Source organism: Lycorma delicatula, chromosome 2 (genome assembly GCF_047948215.1).
Source record: "Lycorma delicatula isolate Av1 chromosome 2, ASM4794821v1, whole genome shotgun sequence".
Classification (NCBI taxonomy): Eukaryota; Metazoa; Arthropoda; class Insecta; order Hemiptera; family Fulgoridae; genus Lycorma; species Lycorma delicatula.
This window is the reverse complement of record NC_134456.1, coordinates 152,636,720-152,652,041: the sequence shown is the minus strand read 5'-3', so window position 1 is coordinate 152,652,041 and position 15,322 is coordinate 152,636,720. Positions and strand designations below refer to the sequence as shown.

At 33.4% G+C, this 15,322-nt stretch overlaps 1 protein-coding gene across 5 annotated transcripts in view; it reads right to left on the bottom strand.

Annotated features, from left to right (window-relative positions):
- LOC142319328 (uncharacterized) overlaps window positions 1–9,022 on the bottom strand; it is a 62,351-nt gene extending 53,329 nt beyond the window's left edge. For 2 of the 5 annotated variants that reach the window (XM_075356499.1, XM_075356494.1), the window contains exon 1: window positions 8,935–9,017. Coding sequence is in view for 1 of the 5 variants with exons in the window: in XM_075356496.1 (XP_075212611.1) it covers window positions 8,773–8,780 (8 nt within the window). In the remaining 4 variants the exon portion in view is untranslated. Of the gene's footprint in view, window positions 1–8,772; window positions 8,891–8,934 lie in introns of those variants that run through there. The other 3 variants (XM_075356498.1, XM_075356495.1, XM_075356496.1) reach the window with 3 other exon arrangements.
- Window positions 9,023–15,322: the final 6,300 nt, after the last annotated feature.

Here is a 15,322-nt window from a genome sequence, read left to right as displayed (position 1 = left end):
GGATGATTTTCAAAGTAATAACGAATTCAGTCAGAATTTAAATTAAAAAATATCTGAAGTGTTCGTTCTAATAAGCTGAATAAGAAAACTTATACATGAATGAGAAGAAAATAACATAATTACCTCCTACATAAGATTTATAAAAAAAAATATTAGCCAGAGTATTATGATCAGCGGTCCACAGTATAGTCTACATTATTCGAATCATTACAGTACTTTTATTCCGACATCAGTGTAACTCAACACAGTATTTCGGCATAAAGGGTCTTATTATGTTCCCATTACTGTTTTTTAATAAATGACAGAATCATTAAAAAAATCTTCTCTCCGGTTTACATAAAATTAAAAGTTTTTTTATAGAAAAACGTGCTACTGTTGATGAATCTTTAATTATATTAATTTTAAAAACCCTGAATTTTCTGCAACCAAAATATGGTTCAACATATACATGTTGAACCATATACGTTCAACATGTATATAAATATGTGCTCAAATAATTTTTATTAACGCCTCCTGAATTTTAATTTTTTTTTTTGTAGTAAATGTTTTAAATTTAATATATTACCTTAAAATTATTTCATATATTTATATTTTTAATAATTAATATGGACTTTAATGTCATCTATTTTTTATGTTATAATTAAATGTGTATTCTACGATGCCATTCTAATCAAAGTTTTACGACGGTCTCCCTTGTTCCATCCGGGAAAATGTTGGAGTCCTTTTTTTATCCATGGAGTAGTGTACCTAATCTACATCTCTAATGTAATATTTATATTGTATAGATATTATAAATATTGCGCCCTGAACTAATGTACAAATATTAATATAATGACCCGAATAAAAGATTTATTTGTTTATTATTGATGTTATTAAAAAAACTTTTTTCCAAATTTCACTTCCATTGTCGTAGTTTTCTTTAAATATTGCGTACATTTGCTTAATCAGAGAAACCAGTATAACAGTTGTTAACTTTTAAAATTAACCGCTTTTGATTGAAACAGCTACTATTGGAAAAATTGTGATAAAAAAACTATTGGTAAAAAAAAATAATAAACGCCGGTGAAGTTCGTAAGGAAAATGCTGACAACAAATCTGCAATACTTTTATCTGCAATACTATTCAATGGCACTGAATATTTATTCTTATATAGTAGAAAAATAATAATACATGAAAAAATTGCCTATGATTTCTTTTTTGGGGTGGGGATAATATATGATGAAATTTTATTGAAAAAAAAATTACTTCATTATTGGTTGATTGAAACGTAATCACTTTATGATTGAATCAACCGAAAAGTTTTTAAAAAATCGGTATTTATTTATTTTTTCTAATCCTTCCCGTCAAAAATCAGTTCAAAGAAAATTGTTTTATTTTAATACACTTCTTTTTTTTTTTTGTCTTCAGTCATTTGAATGGTTTGATGCAGCTCTCCAAGATTCCCTATCTAGTGCTAGTCGTTTCATTTCAGTATACCCTCTACATCCTACATCCCTAACAATTTGTTTTACATATTCCAAACGTGGCCTGCCTACACAATTTTTCCTTCTACCTGTCCTTCCAATATCAAAGCGACTATTCCAGGATGCCTTAGTATGTGGCCTATAAGTCTGTCTCTTCTTTTAACTATATTTTTCCAACTGCTTCTTTCTTCATCTATTTGCCGCAATACCTCTTCATTTGTCACTTTATCCACCCATCTGATTTTTAACATTCTCCTATAGCACCACATTTCAAAAGCTTCTAATCTTTTCTTCTCAGATACTCCGATTGTCCAAGTTTCACTTCCATATAAAGTGACACTCCAAACATACACTTTCAAAAATCTTTTCCTGACATTTAAATTAATTTTTGATGTAAACAAATTATATTTCTTACTGAAGGCTCGTTTAGGTTGTTCTATTCGGCATTTTATATCGCTTCTACTTCCCAAATAACAAAATTCTTCTACCTCCATAATCATTTCTCCTCCTATTTTCACATTCAGTGGTCCATCTTTGTTATTTCTACTGCATTTCATTACTTTTGTTTTGTTCTTGTTTATTTTCATGCGATAGTTCTTGCGTAGGACTTCATCTATGCCGTTAATTGTTTCTTCTAAATCCTTTTTACTCTCGGCTAGAATTACTATATCATCAGCAAATCGTAGCATCTTTATCATTTCACCTTGTACTGTTACTCCGAATCTAAATTGTTCTTTAACATCATTAACTGCTAGTTCCATGTAAAGATTAAAAAGTAACGGAGATAGCGAACATCCTTGTCGGACTCCCTTTCTTATTACGGCTTCTTTCTTATGTTCTTCAATTGTTACTGTTGCTGTTTGGTTCCTGTACATGTTAGCAATTGTTCTTCTATCTCTGTATTTGAACCCTAATTTTTTTAAAATGCTGAACATTTCATTCCAGTCTACGTTATCGAATGCCTTTTCTAGGTCTACAAACGCCAAGTATGTTGGTTTGTTTTTCTTTAATCTTCCTTCTACTATTAATCTGAGGCCTAAAATTGCTTCCCTTGTCCCTATACTTTTCCTGAAACCAAATTGGTCTTTTCCTAACACTTCTTCCACTCTCCTTTCAATTCTTCTGTATAGAATTCTAGTTAAGATTTTTTATGCATGACTAGTTAAACTAATTGTTCTGTTTTCTTCACATTTATCTGCCCCTGCTTTCTTTGGTATCATGACTATAACACTTTTTTTGAAGTCTGATGGAAATTCCCCTTTTTCATAAATATTACACACCAGTTTGTATAATCTATCAATCGCTTCTTCACCTACACTGCGCAGTAATTCTACAGGTATTCCGTCTATTCCAGGAGCCTTTCTGCCATTTAAATCTTTTAATGCTCTCTTAAATGCAGATCCCAGTATTGTTTCTCCCATTTCATCCTCACTTCTTCTTCTTCCTCTATAACACCATTTTCTAATTCATTTCCTCCGTATAACTCTTCAATATATTCCACCCATCTATCGACTTTACCTTTCGTATTATATATTGGTGTACCATCTTTGTTTAACACATTATTAGATTTTAATTTATGTACCCCAAAATTTTCCTTAACTTTCCTGTATGCTCCGTCTATTTTACCAATGTTCATTTCTCTTTCCACTTCTGAAGACTTTTCTTTAATCCACTCTTCTTTCGCCAGTTTGCACTTCCTGTTTATAGCATTTCTTAATTGCCGATTGTTCCTTTTACTTTCTTCATCACTAGCATTCTTATATTTTCTACGTTCATCCATCAGCTGCAATATATCGTCTGAAACCCAAGGTTTTCTACCAGTTCTCTTTATTCCGCCTAAGTTTGCTTCTGCTGATTTAAGAATTTCCTTTTTAACATTCTCCCATTCTTCTTCTACATTTTCTACCTTATCTTTTTTACTCAGACCTCTTGCAATGTCATCCTCAAAAATCTTCTTTACCTCCTCTTCCTCAAGCTTCTCTAAATTCCACCGATTCATCTGACACCTTTTCTTCAGGTTTTTAAACCCCAATCTACATTTCATTATCACCAAATTATGGTCGCTATCAATGTCTGCTCCAGGGTAAGTTTTGCAGTCAACGAGTTGATTTCTAAATCTTTGCTTAACCATGATATAATCTATCTGACACCTTGCAGTATCGCCTGGCTTTTTCCAAGTGTATATTCTTCTATTATGATTTTTAAATTGGGTGTTGGCAATTACTAAATTATACTTCGTGCAAAACTCTATAAGTCGGTCCCCTCTTTCATTCCTTTTGGCCAGCCCGTATTCACCCACTATATTTCCTTCCTTGCCTTTTCAATGCTTGCATTCCAATCTCCAACTATTATTAAATTTTCATCTCCTTTTACGTGTTTAATTGCTTCATCAATCTCTTCGTATACACACTCTACCTCATCATCATCATGGGCGCTTGTATGCATATAGACGTTAACAATCGTTGTCGGTTTAGGTTTTGATTTTCATACATTTAAATACATTTTAAATAAATAAAAAAATTCTAACCATAAAATGTTCAACCAGTAAAAAATTACCTAAATTTCATTTTTGTGTGTATAGAGGGTGAACTTTGACGAAATTTTATTGTAATGTTATTATTAAAAGTCTAATTATTTAACCCTTTGATAATATTAAAAGTTTAAATATACAAAAAAAGGTTTTAAAAAATTTGTTATATCCATATTTTTAAACTTTGATCGATTCTTCCCCAATATTGCCCCCAAAGTACTTTTTATTTTTTTGGGGGGTAACTTCCACTACCATTATGTCTAGAAAGATTTTAAAAAATCCAATAAATAGATAATAGTTTTTTCGATTTTTGGGTAAAGGAGAATTTTAGAACAAATTTTTTAAATGGTAACTTAAGCATGTACTCATGACAGAGCTTAATATAAAGTTAGGTTATGTTTGCAAAATTTTGAGAAAATTGACCCCAAAAATCTGTCTATCTTACCCCATGGAGATATTGACCCCAAAATGTTACCGACAAATTGCTCATATGCACGAGTCTGCAAAAAATTTCATCCAAATTGGTTATCCAGTCAAAAGTTGTTCAAACACGCCAACATTGCAGAACAAAAGTGTTGATGCAATCAACACTTGTTTTGTCGGTATGAGATACTATTCTCATATTTTGGTGTTTAATCAACTAATGATTTGAGTGCATAGTCCAAGTGAAGTTAGACATAGGAAGAGTTTTTGTGTGAAACCTTATTGTTAGAAGAAGACACGAGGATCGGTTAATTTGATAGTTGAGGGTTGTAAGTTACAGTTGGTGGTCGTGATTGTAAGAGGCCATACAAAGGCGATAGTAATTTGTGTAAATACACTGATGGAAATGTCTGCAGAGGCATTTGCACCGGTGGCATCCTGACAGAGGCCAAACTGATGACTGTAATGCATAATAAGGGTTAGAGGGTCTAAAAGACACATCTTGTGGAACCTGTTAGAGGGTTACAGAGCCCGACACTGCTCCAGGCGCCCGTAAATGGGGGTTCCTCCACCTCTTTAAAAAAAAAAAAGTCCTTTGATGGAAGGAATATTGGACCTTTATATGTATAATTGCCCGGTATATGTATAATTGGGCGTCAGCCTGTTCCTGAATAAATAAGTAAATTACAAATCGACAACCACTTAATTGCAACTAAATTACAAATCGATAATTACTAAATGAGCTAATTTTTTCTAAAAAAGGTTGATTATTAATCTATAAAATGTTTAGTTTATGTAGAATATAAATCGTATGAAATATTTTAAAATAATAAAAAAATACTTTCTGATAATGGCAACTACTGAAACTAATTGAATACGATTTAAATAACAATAATAATAATAATAAACATTATCTGCAACTGAAAAAAGGATTTATTATAAATTACTTATTTGAGAAAAAAATATGTTTAATAAAGTATAGAAACCTTTAAATAACTTTTCAGCTGTTTAGCATAAAAAAAAATTTAGCAAATGCGAGTTATTTTTCGATATGAAACCAACATCCCAACCCCCGTACGGGAAGACACCCATCTTGTGACGTTACCGGTCGCCACACCACCCCCTCCGTTCCGAACCCTGAGGGGCTTTACCGGAGGTCGTCTTATACCCTCTAATTGATTGTATCTCACAATCATCAGCCAGGCCTCGGTCGGGTGTATGCACATCGGATGTGTATATTACATCAGGTCGATGTAAATGCCTCGGCAGACATTTGCATTAGTAAAATACAAATCAAATTTTTCCTTCGCCTAGGCCTCAAACGGACATCTTCACATTCAACCTAACATGATTCCCTCAAACTAACTAAACGAGACCGCAAATCCCGCGCCTAGTCTAAATTTGACAACATCGTTTGTGACTGCGAGTGTATCAGAAAACGAACGAGTTGTAAGTTAAATCAGTGCTACACTCACACCGATGAAAATTATGTTTTACGCAAGATATAAATTCAGACCTACACCGAAATATGTCGACCAAATTAGGTCACCTAACAAGGGGAACGTAACCTCATTCCGGTCCGTACAGGAGCCGGGGACAAACCCCACACTCCCATCCGGTCTTGGAGTCTCGTGCGGCATTACCAAATCACAATCAGGAACCGCCACCGGCGGAACGAAGCCACGCCCCCGGCCGCAGACACCTCACACTCATCAGCCAGGTCTCAGTTGGGATGCCACCGATGTAAATGCTTCGGTAGACGTTTAAATCAGTGAATTTTAACTCAGTTTTTGCCTTCGCTGTAGATTTCTTTTGACATCTTCTCTCTTCTGTCCTACATCGTTGCCCTCTAAACTAGCTAACCAAGTTCGCGGAAGCACGAACTCCACGCCTAGTCCACACTTTGTCTATAAGTGACTGTAAATGCCTCGTATATCGGAAATGAATGAGGATTTAGCAGTAAGCATACCGCAAAATTTGTTGATCGCAGCAGCAGTAAATTAGATCTAGTTCCCTTATTTGATGGCAACTGATCAGTTCGAAATATCCTCCTTAAGGGCAATTCAAAGGTTTTAAATGCAAAGGGTAAGTTTGTGACACACCATTTTAAAAGACATTAAAAAATCTTAGCCGTAAAAACTTCGGGCTTCGGCGACCTTAATTAAAATGGTAGACATTTAATATTTGTCATAGATAATTTTAAAGTGGCTTACATTACGCCCCTAAGTAGTCGTTTCATACCGAAAAATAAATAATTTTATCAAGGTAAGAGCGTTTGATAAATGTTATTTTTTTTAATGTTCTACTGTTGAGTAATTATATAAAATATACTGTAGGCCGCTTTTGAAACTAGTTCTCAAAAGCATTAAATCGTCGCTTTTTTGGTTGCCATTATCCGAAGTTTTTCTGCATCAAAACCCATCATCAAAAGAGCATCAATGCTCTTTAAAATTATGAATACAACCCGACTCTTTCCATTTAAAATTGTAGTGTTGCCCTCATGGGTATTTGGGATGTAATGGTCTCATACGGAAAAGTAATTAGTTATTTCGTTGTAGAAGCATTTGCTATATTTCATTTTTCTTTGTTTAGCAGTTGAAAAATATTTAAGCGTTTTCATAGATTAACAAAAATTTATTCGACCACTTCAAAATAAAAAAATGGAACTAAAATGGTTTAGAGAAACCTCAAAAAAAGCGATCGCAGAAGATATTAAAAATTGAGAAAAGTAACAATATGAAAAGATAGCGGGAAAAAATTCCTTCAAAGAAAAGGAGAGGCAAAATTGATACAATAAAGAGGAAAAAACACTTAGAAAAAATATTAAGAGAAAAATCAGAGAAAGTTAAATTTTTCAAACTTTCAAAAATTGTTGGTATAGTTGATTCTTATTTTTATTTTTATATTAGAACTAAATGAAAGTTGGTACGGGGTCCTTTAGCTGGTAAAAATCGAAAAAATAGAAATCACCTGTAATTTTAAATAACATTTAATATAAATTATTAATTTTTTTGGAAAAAAATTGTCTAGTCATCCTTGAAATATAACAATACTCATTTGTTTTATATTAAATAATTTACCTAACGATTTAAAAGAATTTGCCTACCAATCTATTTAAAATTAAATTTAAGGATTTCCTTTTATAGAAACAATATTACTCTGTTGATGAGTTTTTAAATAATACTAATAAGATAAATCTAAATTTTGTGCATACTCCATTAATATATACTTAAAAAATATACTCAAATATTTATTAAGGACATCGTGCTGGTCAAGCGGTTAACTCATCGTCGCAAATCAGTTGTTTAACAGTTGAGTTTCGAAGTCGAAGGTTCAGGTTCAAATCCTAGTTGCTTTTATACGGATTTGAATGCTAGACAATGGATACATTAATTCAACAAATTGCAACGTACACATTACAAAAAAAATATATTAATTAATAGCTTTTGAAGTTATTTTATACAAATTTTATTTGTTTATTTTAATCTTCGCATAGTTGAATATATATTATTTTATATAATAATAATATCTGTACCACAATCACTTTTCTTTTTTATTTATTAATTTTCAATTTTGTATTTTATGTTATAGTTCAGATTAAGATCTGCATGGTTTCTGTTGATGCTTCGATGTAAATTTTGGAGCAGGTCCTTTTGTTATATTTATGAAACAGCGTACTTACATAATTCGTGATTTGATTTATATAAATATATTTATATTGCGATCTAAAATAAATAAATTACTCCCTTATTTAAATAATTTTTCGTTTTTGAAACCTATCACTATTACTGAGATATATATAATACGAGTATTACAATTTTTTTAATTTTTAAAAATTTGCTTTATACTTTTTAGTCATACTTTAATCAAATTATTATCATATATTGCACGAGTTTAATTTTAATTTCAAAAGATAACATCATATATTGAAATTTATAATATATTCATAAAAATCAAACAAATTTTCAATCAAACATTTACTAGACAAAGTAACGAAATAGTGAAGTTTTTGATTATTGAAACACAATTGTAAATTAACAAAACTTTTTTTGTCGCTTATATACATTTTACAAATTTATCTCCGTACCGGGGGATGTTTGCAAAAGTAATGGTGGAAAATTGTATTGTCACCTGACCTTAGTAACTATGCAAAATTTCATCAGTCGTCAATGAAAGGAAGAATGTTAAATTAAGGATCCAAGATTTGAGGACAAACATGAAAGAAACTGTGTTAAAGAAAAGCAAGTAAAAATATAAAATGTTACTGATAAAAAGAAAGATATATGCGTGAATTAGTAAAAAAAAATTAAAAATTCCCGCAAAGAACGCACATTACAATACAATTAAGTTACTTACGCACTCATATATATCTTTCAAACCAGTAATTGGTAATAAAAACTACGCGACGAACATAGAGCACTTAAAATTATAACGTTAAAGATGATAATAAATCAACAAAACTAATAAATAATAAATTAAAATAAATATATTTTTTTAGTACGGCTGTAACAGACTTACTATTATAGAAAGGTTCAGATGAACATCCCGCCCGACACAGCCCACACGGTCACTGCAGCCGAGGGTGCACCACTAGAATGAAGACTTCCCCTCCCCCCACTTAAAAAACATTACGCTCTCCTCTCTGCCCATTTAGCTTGATTTCCGCTCGACTATAATAAACTGGTAATTGTTCCCTCTCTAACTTTACGTATAATCCTCTAATAGAGAGGGAAATGCACACTGGCTCAGTTTAAAGATTACATTACCAATACAACTCGGGTTCTACAAATACGAGTTCAAAGAAGATAAACTATCCTGTACGGTTTTTTACCGCACTAATATTATAAACACCGTTCATAAAACTATTTGCATTTATTGTCCTTTTAAGCCGGTCGTATTAATACATACATTACAATTTCTTTTTAATTAAATGGTAAATTTGTTATCGATATTTAGAAAATTAAAAATATTTATCCTTATGTTTACATTTATAAATGTAAGACTTTTTATGAAAAGTATAATCACTTATTCTTAAAAAATAACAATATCAATTTCTCTAAAACAGACTACAGACTATTTTCGTGTAACTCAACACAGTATTTCGACTATAAAAAAGGCCTTATAATGCTTCCGTTATAATTCTTTAATAAATTACCTAATTGTTTAAAAAAATCTTCCCACCAGTTTATTTAAAATACAATTTTTTAAATAAAATTTTTTTTTAATTATATTTTCTAGATCTCGTTTCAACGTCCGCGCAAAAATTCCTGCAATACCTACTGAATTGTGAATTGTTTGATAGTTATTTTATATACTTTGTATCTTCACCTTTTTACTTGAATTACTATTTCGTGTATTTATATATTAATTTGAACTTAAATCACGTTCATTATTTTTATTGTACAATTAGCTGTATAGTCTGTAATGTTGCGTTTACCAACGTTTTACCACGGATTCCGTTGATTTATTCAGCCAAATCCTTTTTCTTATTTGTACAGTAGTATGTAAATCTACACATTATTCCTAATGTGTACTACGAAATGGTATTATTATTACCGATCAGAATAAAATATTTATTTACTATCGTCTGAGAGCTATAACTATATTTTGGAAAACTCTTTTAGAGATTCAAAACCAATTTTCAGGATATGAAATGGGCTGTCAGATTATTGTCTGCTTATAAAAATATGTCATATAAACTGATAATTAGTAAATTAATAATTAAGATTTTTCTATGATTTTATGTAGTGTCCATTAAATAGGATTCCGGACTTTGAAAAATACCCACCGGGTTGGTCTTGGTTAAACTTGTCATCGCAAATCAGCTGATTTCGAAGTCGTGATTTTTAAGGTTCAAATCCTAGCAAAGGCAGTTACTTTTATACCGATTTGAATACTAGATCGTGGATACCGGTGTTCTTTGGTGGTTTTTTGTTTTTATTTTTTTGTTATCGATGATTCGGAGGACCCCATTTACGGGCGAAGTGTCGGGCTCGCTAACAGGTTCCGTAAGATGTTATTAAGAGTGCTATGTACGCCTGCGCCCTACCGACTAAACCTCCTGTCTCACCGGTCCTCTATTCCCGGGGCCGGACCAGCAGTTAAACTTTACGCAGCCCCGGGAGGTGCCTTTGAGCTCAGGGGTTCAGGAGTCATCGTGCATCATCACCGTAGCCCATCCACGTAAGCGCGGACGAATTACGGCTCCGCAGGAAGCTGTCCATCCTCCCTCGCTTTCAGGCTGCTGTTTGAGGCTCTTGTATATCTAGGTCGTGACGCAAGCTAATCTGTCCTCGCCTCTAACCCCTTGTTGCGGATAATGAGCTAACCAGTCTGAATATGGCGTTCCAAGTCTCTTCATCACGTAGCACCTTTAATACTATGTTACCCGGTTTTAATGGGCCCAAATGCCTACAGTTGTTCCTTAGAGTCACCCATCTAAGGCAACGGAATACTACGCGCTTCGCATCGTCAATCTCTCCACAATATGGACACGCGTTGTCATCGGATCTTCTACGCTGTAACGGATAATGCACACATCTCAGGAATTATCGACCTGAGACTGTGCAAGGCTTCATTTATATTCATATGTATCATCGTCATTCTTCCTCTGAAGTAATACCTTACACTGGTTCCGGAGGCTAAACAAGAAAATAGAGACTTTAAAAAACGATTTAATACTTCAAAGTAAACAAAAATATTTATATGAATAAATGTTCATCTCACTTTTGTTTCCGGTTATCCACCACTTAATGTTTTTTTCCATCAAAAATTCATATCTCTTGAATAGAATCAGATATTTCGATCAAATTTAGTACACATATTCAACTGACACATTATAATACACAGAAAATGAATTTTGAAATATTTCCTTCTCAAATTTCAAAATTGTGGACATTCAAATATTTAAATTGTTAATATCTAAATAATTGTATGTTGTTTTTTTTAAATTTTGGTTTATATCAAAGATATTAAGCATATTTTTATGAACATATGATACCTTCATTTCTATAAATATGACTTCCAACAACCCAGTTATATTACAAAAAATCTCTCAAATATTTCATTTCCTCTGGTAAAGTAGGATTGTGTTTAAAATAGTTGCTTATTTCTCACGTACTTTATGGTTAAACCGATCGAAATTCACGTGAAACTGAACGGCTATGCACAGAAAGGTTTCCTAACTAAACGCTCCCGACAGGAAGATTTTTTTGCTAAAATTGATAAAAATCTTGAAATTATAAAGTATAAAGAAAGAGTTAAAAGACCTATTACTGTGAGTACAGTTCATGTAGAAGAAAGAATATTAGAAGTGGTAAAAAGAGAACCGTAAAGTAGAGTTAGAAATTTATAAGTTGCGCAATGCATTTCTAAAAGTTCTATTTGGAATATTCTTATAAAATAAGTTGTATTCACATTATCTTCAAAGAATCTTACTGAAAGATAGTTTCCCGCACGTACGGCTTTTTTTATGGTTTTTAAGGAAAATTCTTCGGGTGTCTTATTTTTCAAACATCTTTTTACTGATCAAGCAGGTGAACAACAGATAACCATGAGTGAGCCTAGTGTGCCCTTCGCAAACGGCAGAATTTAACCTTCTCTCGGAGGTTATTTCTGCATGAGGAGCTCACGGTGACATACTGATCTTAATTGAATGAAGTTTATGTTCACAGTAATCCATTCACTTTGCTAGTCATCATGAACCATCCTCTTCCAGAAACAGATAAGATCGTTAGAAGCGACGCAATTGGTGAAAAGAGACTGGATACAAGCCTCCTTTGCCGCACTATCAGCGCACTCATTTCCTGAAATACCAATATGGCTGGGAATCCAGCAGAAACTCACAGTTGTATTACTGTGATTCGTTTGCAAAATAAAACGCTGAATCTCACAGTCAACAGGGTGTCTGGAGTACACGTCACTGATTGCCTGTAAGGCACTCATGAGATCAGAGCAAATAAGTACATGCCGAAATGTTGGGCTAATTATATTTAAGGCCTTATTAATAGCAAACAGCTCGGTGATGAAAATACTGGCGATGCTGGGAAAACCAAACATTATTTCTGCTGTCAACCACAAAAGCACAACCCACAGAGTTAAAGTTTTTAGAGCTCTTCGTTCGTATAAATTGTAGCATCAGGATTAAGGCTATTATATTATTTTATAATACTATAAAATTTGTTTCGCAGAATAACCGGATTTGTGTTCAAAGTAGTAATTAACGAGAGAAGTCCGCTAAGGGGAGGAATAACATCACTTACTTTTTCTGTTTAGCCTCCGGACCACCGTAACGTATTACTTCAGAAGATCGTATGTAGGAAAGTAAATGAAATGTAGTCTTCTGCAGTCTCAGGATTTCTGAGATGTGTGGTTAATTGAAACCCAGCCACCAAAGAACACCGGCATCCACGATCTAGTATTCAAACCCGCATAAAAGTAACTGTCTTTACTAGGATTTGAACCTTAAACATTCGACTTCAAAATCAGCTGATTTGCGATACGATTTAACCACTAGCCCAACCCGGTGGGCTAGGAGTAATAACATGGAGTAACAGTAAGGACTGGAGGTAATTGTATATTTAGAGCTGAAAAAAGGTGGTGAGCTCTGATGCCTAGTGGAGCAGTAGATCTTGGCTGTTCTTGGTATCCAATCAGATGTTGACTGGAGAGCACTGCATCAAAGTTTGAATGATTTCTTTGCGCTTTAATACGATCTATGTAAGTGGAGATCATTTGATTCCGTCTATTTGATAGGGATGGCTCACCACTTTCCACCAGTACACTTACCACAAGGCTTGAACGAAATCTAGCATCTAGCATTCTAAGAACGGTGACCGAGCGGATGAATAAGCCACATAGCTGTACTCCAAGCGGGAACTGATTACAACTCGGTAGAAGCGCAACATGCATACTCGATCAGTTGCCCATCGAGTATTGGATAAAACTCTCAGCATTTCCAAAATTTTTTAACATTTTACCTTCAGCTCATTTAAATGTTATCCACATTAGTCGTTGGTCAAACCACATTCCTAAACATCTAACCCGTGTGCATGCTTCAACTGGTTCACCATGTAAAAACACTTGAGGGTTAGTATCTTCCCTCAAGCGTGAAAAGCAGATACATTTCGTTTTCTCCTGAGACGTGAATCCAGTTGTTTTACACTACGATTATAAACGGGTTATAATTTAGAACAGCCTCTCACTAGTCGCTGAAGTTCTAGTTGTTACGTAAACTGAGAAATCATCAATTAATAAAGAACACTTAACGGGTTTTCACGGCAGTTTGTTATACTATTTATGGCTAAAGCAAATAAGGTAACACTTAGGACACTTTCCTGTGGTATTTTGTTTTCTAGTGTGAAACTTTCGGATATCGTCGTTCTAACTCGAACGGATCGTCTGCTTAGGACCCCTGATAAATGCAAGGAAATTTCCTTGTATACCCCATTCATGGAGTTTATTTAGGATTACTCTTCTCCAAGCTATGTCGTATGCCTTTTTCATAAAAAAAAAATACCGCAACCAGCCGTTGGCGAAATAGGAAGTCGTTTTGAATAACAGATTCCAGGGCAATACATAATGGATAGCCGATCTACCTTGGCGGAAACAGCATTGTTCGGGGGCAATTTTCTCGAAGTACCACACTAAACGACGGTTTATCATACTTTCCATCAACTTGCACAGAGTACTGATCAAGGATATAGGACGATAACTGGAAGGACATGATTTGTCTTTAACAAGTTTCACTATGGGACGACCAATGCTTCTGAACAGGAATCTGGAAACACCTGGTCAGAGAATATTTTATTGTAGACAAAAGATGTCGTAGTGAACTATTCGGGAGGTGAGATAACATACTGAACCCGATATAATTTCCAGGGGGAGTTTCACGGGAATTTTTCAACGTGTCCCTTAGTTTATCAAAAGAAAAGAGAATGTTAATTCATTTTGCGAATCTCCAATAGTAAAAGCCACACTTTCTACCTGCAACTTATACCTTATAAACTCAGGACGGAAGGATAATGATAATGAAACTGACCTAAACGAATAACCAAGCGCGGTAACGAGGATGCCGTTGCTTTCTCATCTAATAGGCGATGGAGATTGTCCTGATTCATACATGTCCCTTACTTTTAACCAAATAACCGATTACGGAGTTGTCCGAGAAATGGTCTCGACATAGTTTAGCCATGATTTCCGCTTAGCACATCGCAACCCCGTAGGGGGAAGACACCCACCTTGTGACGTTACCGGTCGCCACACCACCCCCTACGGGGAAAATTCGTTGTAGATCAGTAGTATGGTCAGCACGATTCCCGGATCTCATCCTTTAAGCATTTTTTCGTGCGATTATTTGAAGTCCTTAGTTTATGGAAGCCCCACTTGAAAGCTAATTATATAAATTCGTAGTATTTTTAAATGAATGAAGTTATCTTTGAGCAAACGGCTAAACCGATGTTTGGAAATGAATCTTGATTGTACTGTAAATTAGAACAAATGTACAAAAATACTTCTTAATCCAACAATTATTAGATTAAACAGTTCTTGTTGTTTGTTCTTTAAAATATAATTAATTGGATGGAAAAATTCTGTTTTATAGTTATACGTAAAAGAAAAAGTAAACGAAATATTAAAACTTTTAAGTAATAATTTTTGTTTCAGTTTTTTATTTTATATTAAAATAATTAATCACAAGTAAAGAATTACAATAAGATAAGAATTATTTTCAAATAAATGGAAGAATGAAAACAGGTACAAAATACTTAAAAGACATTTCCTAATATAACTCGGTTATTTGAAATCATATTTATACAAATGAAATGTCATTTTGAAATTTGACAAGGAAAATTTTCAAAATAGATTTTCACAGTTTATTTAAACAGGTATAGCAAATTTGGTTCAAAAG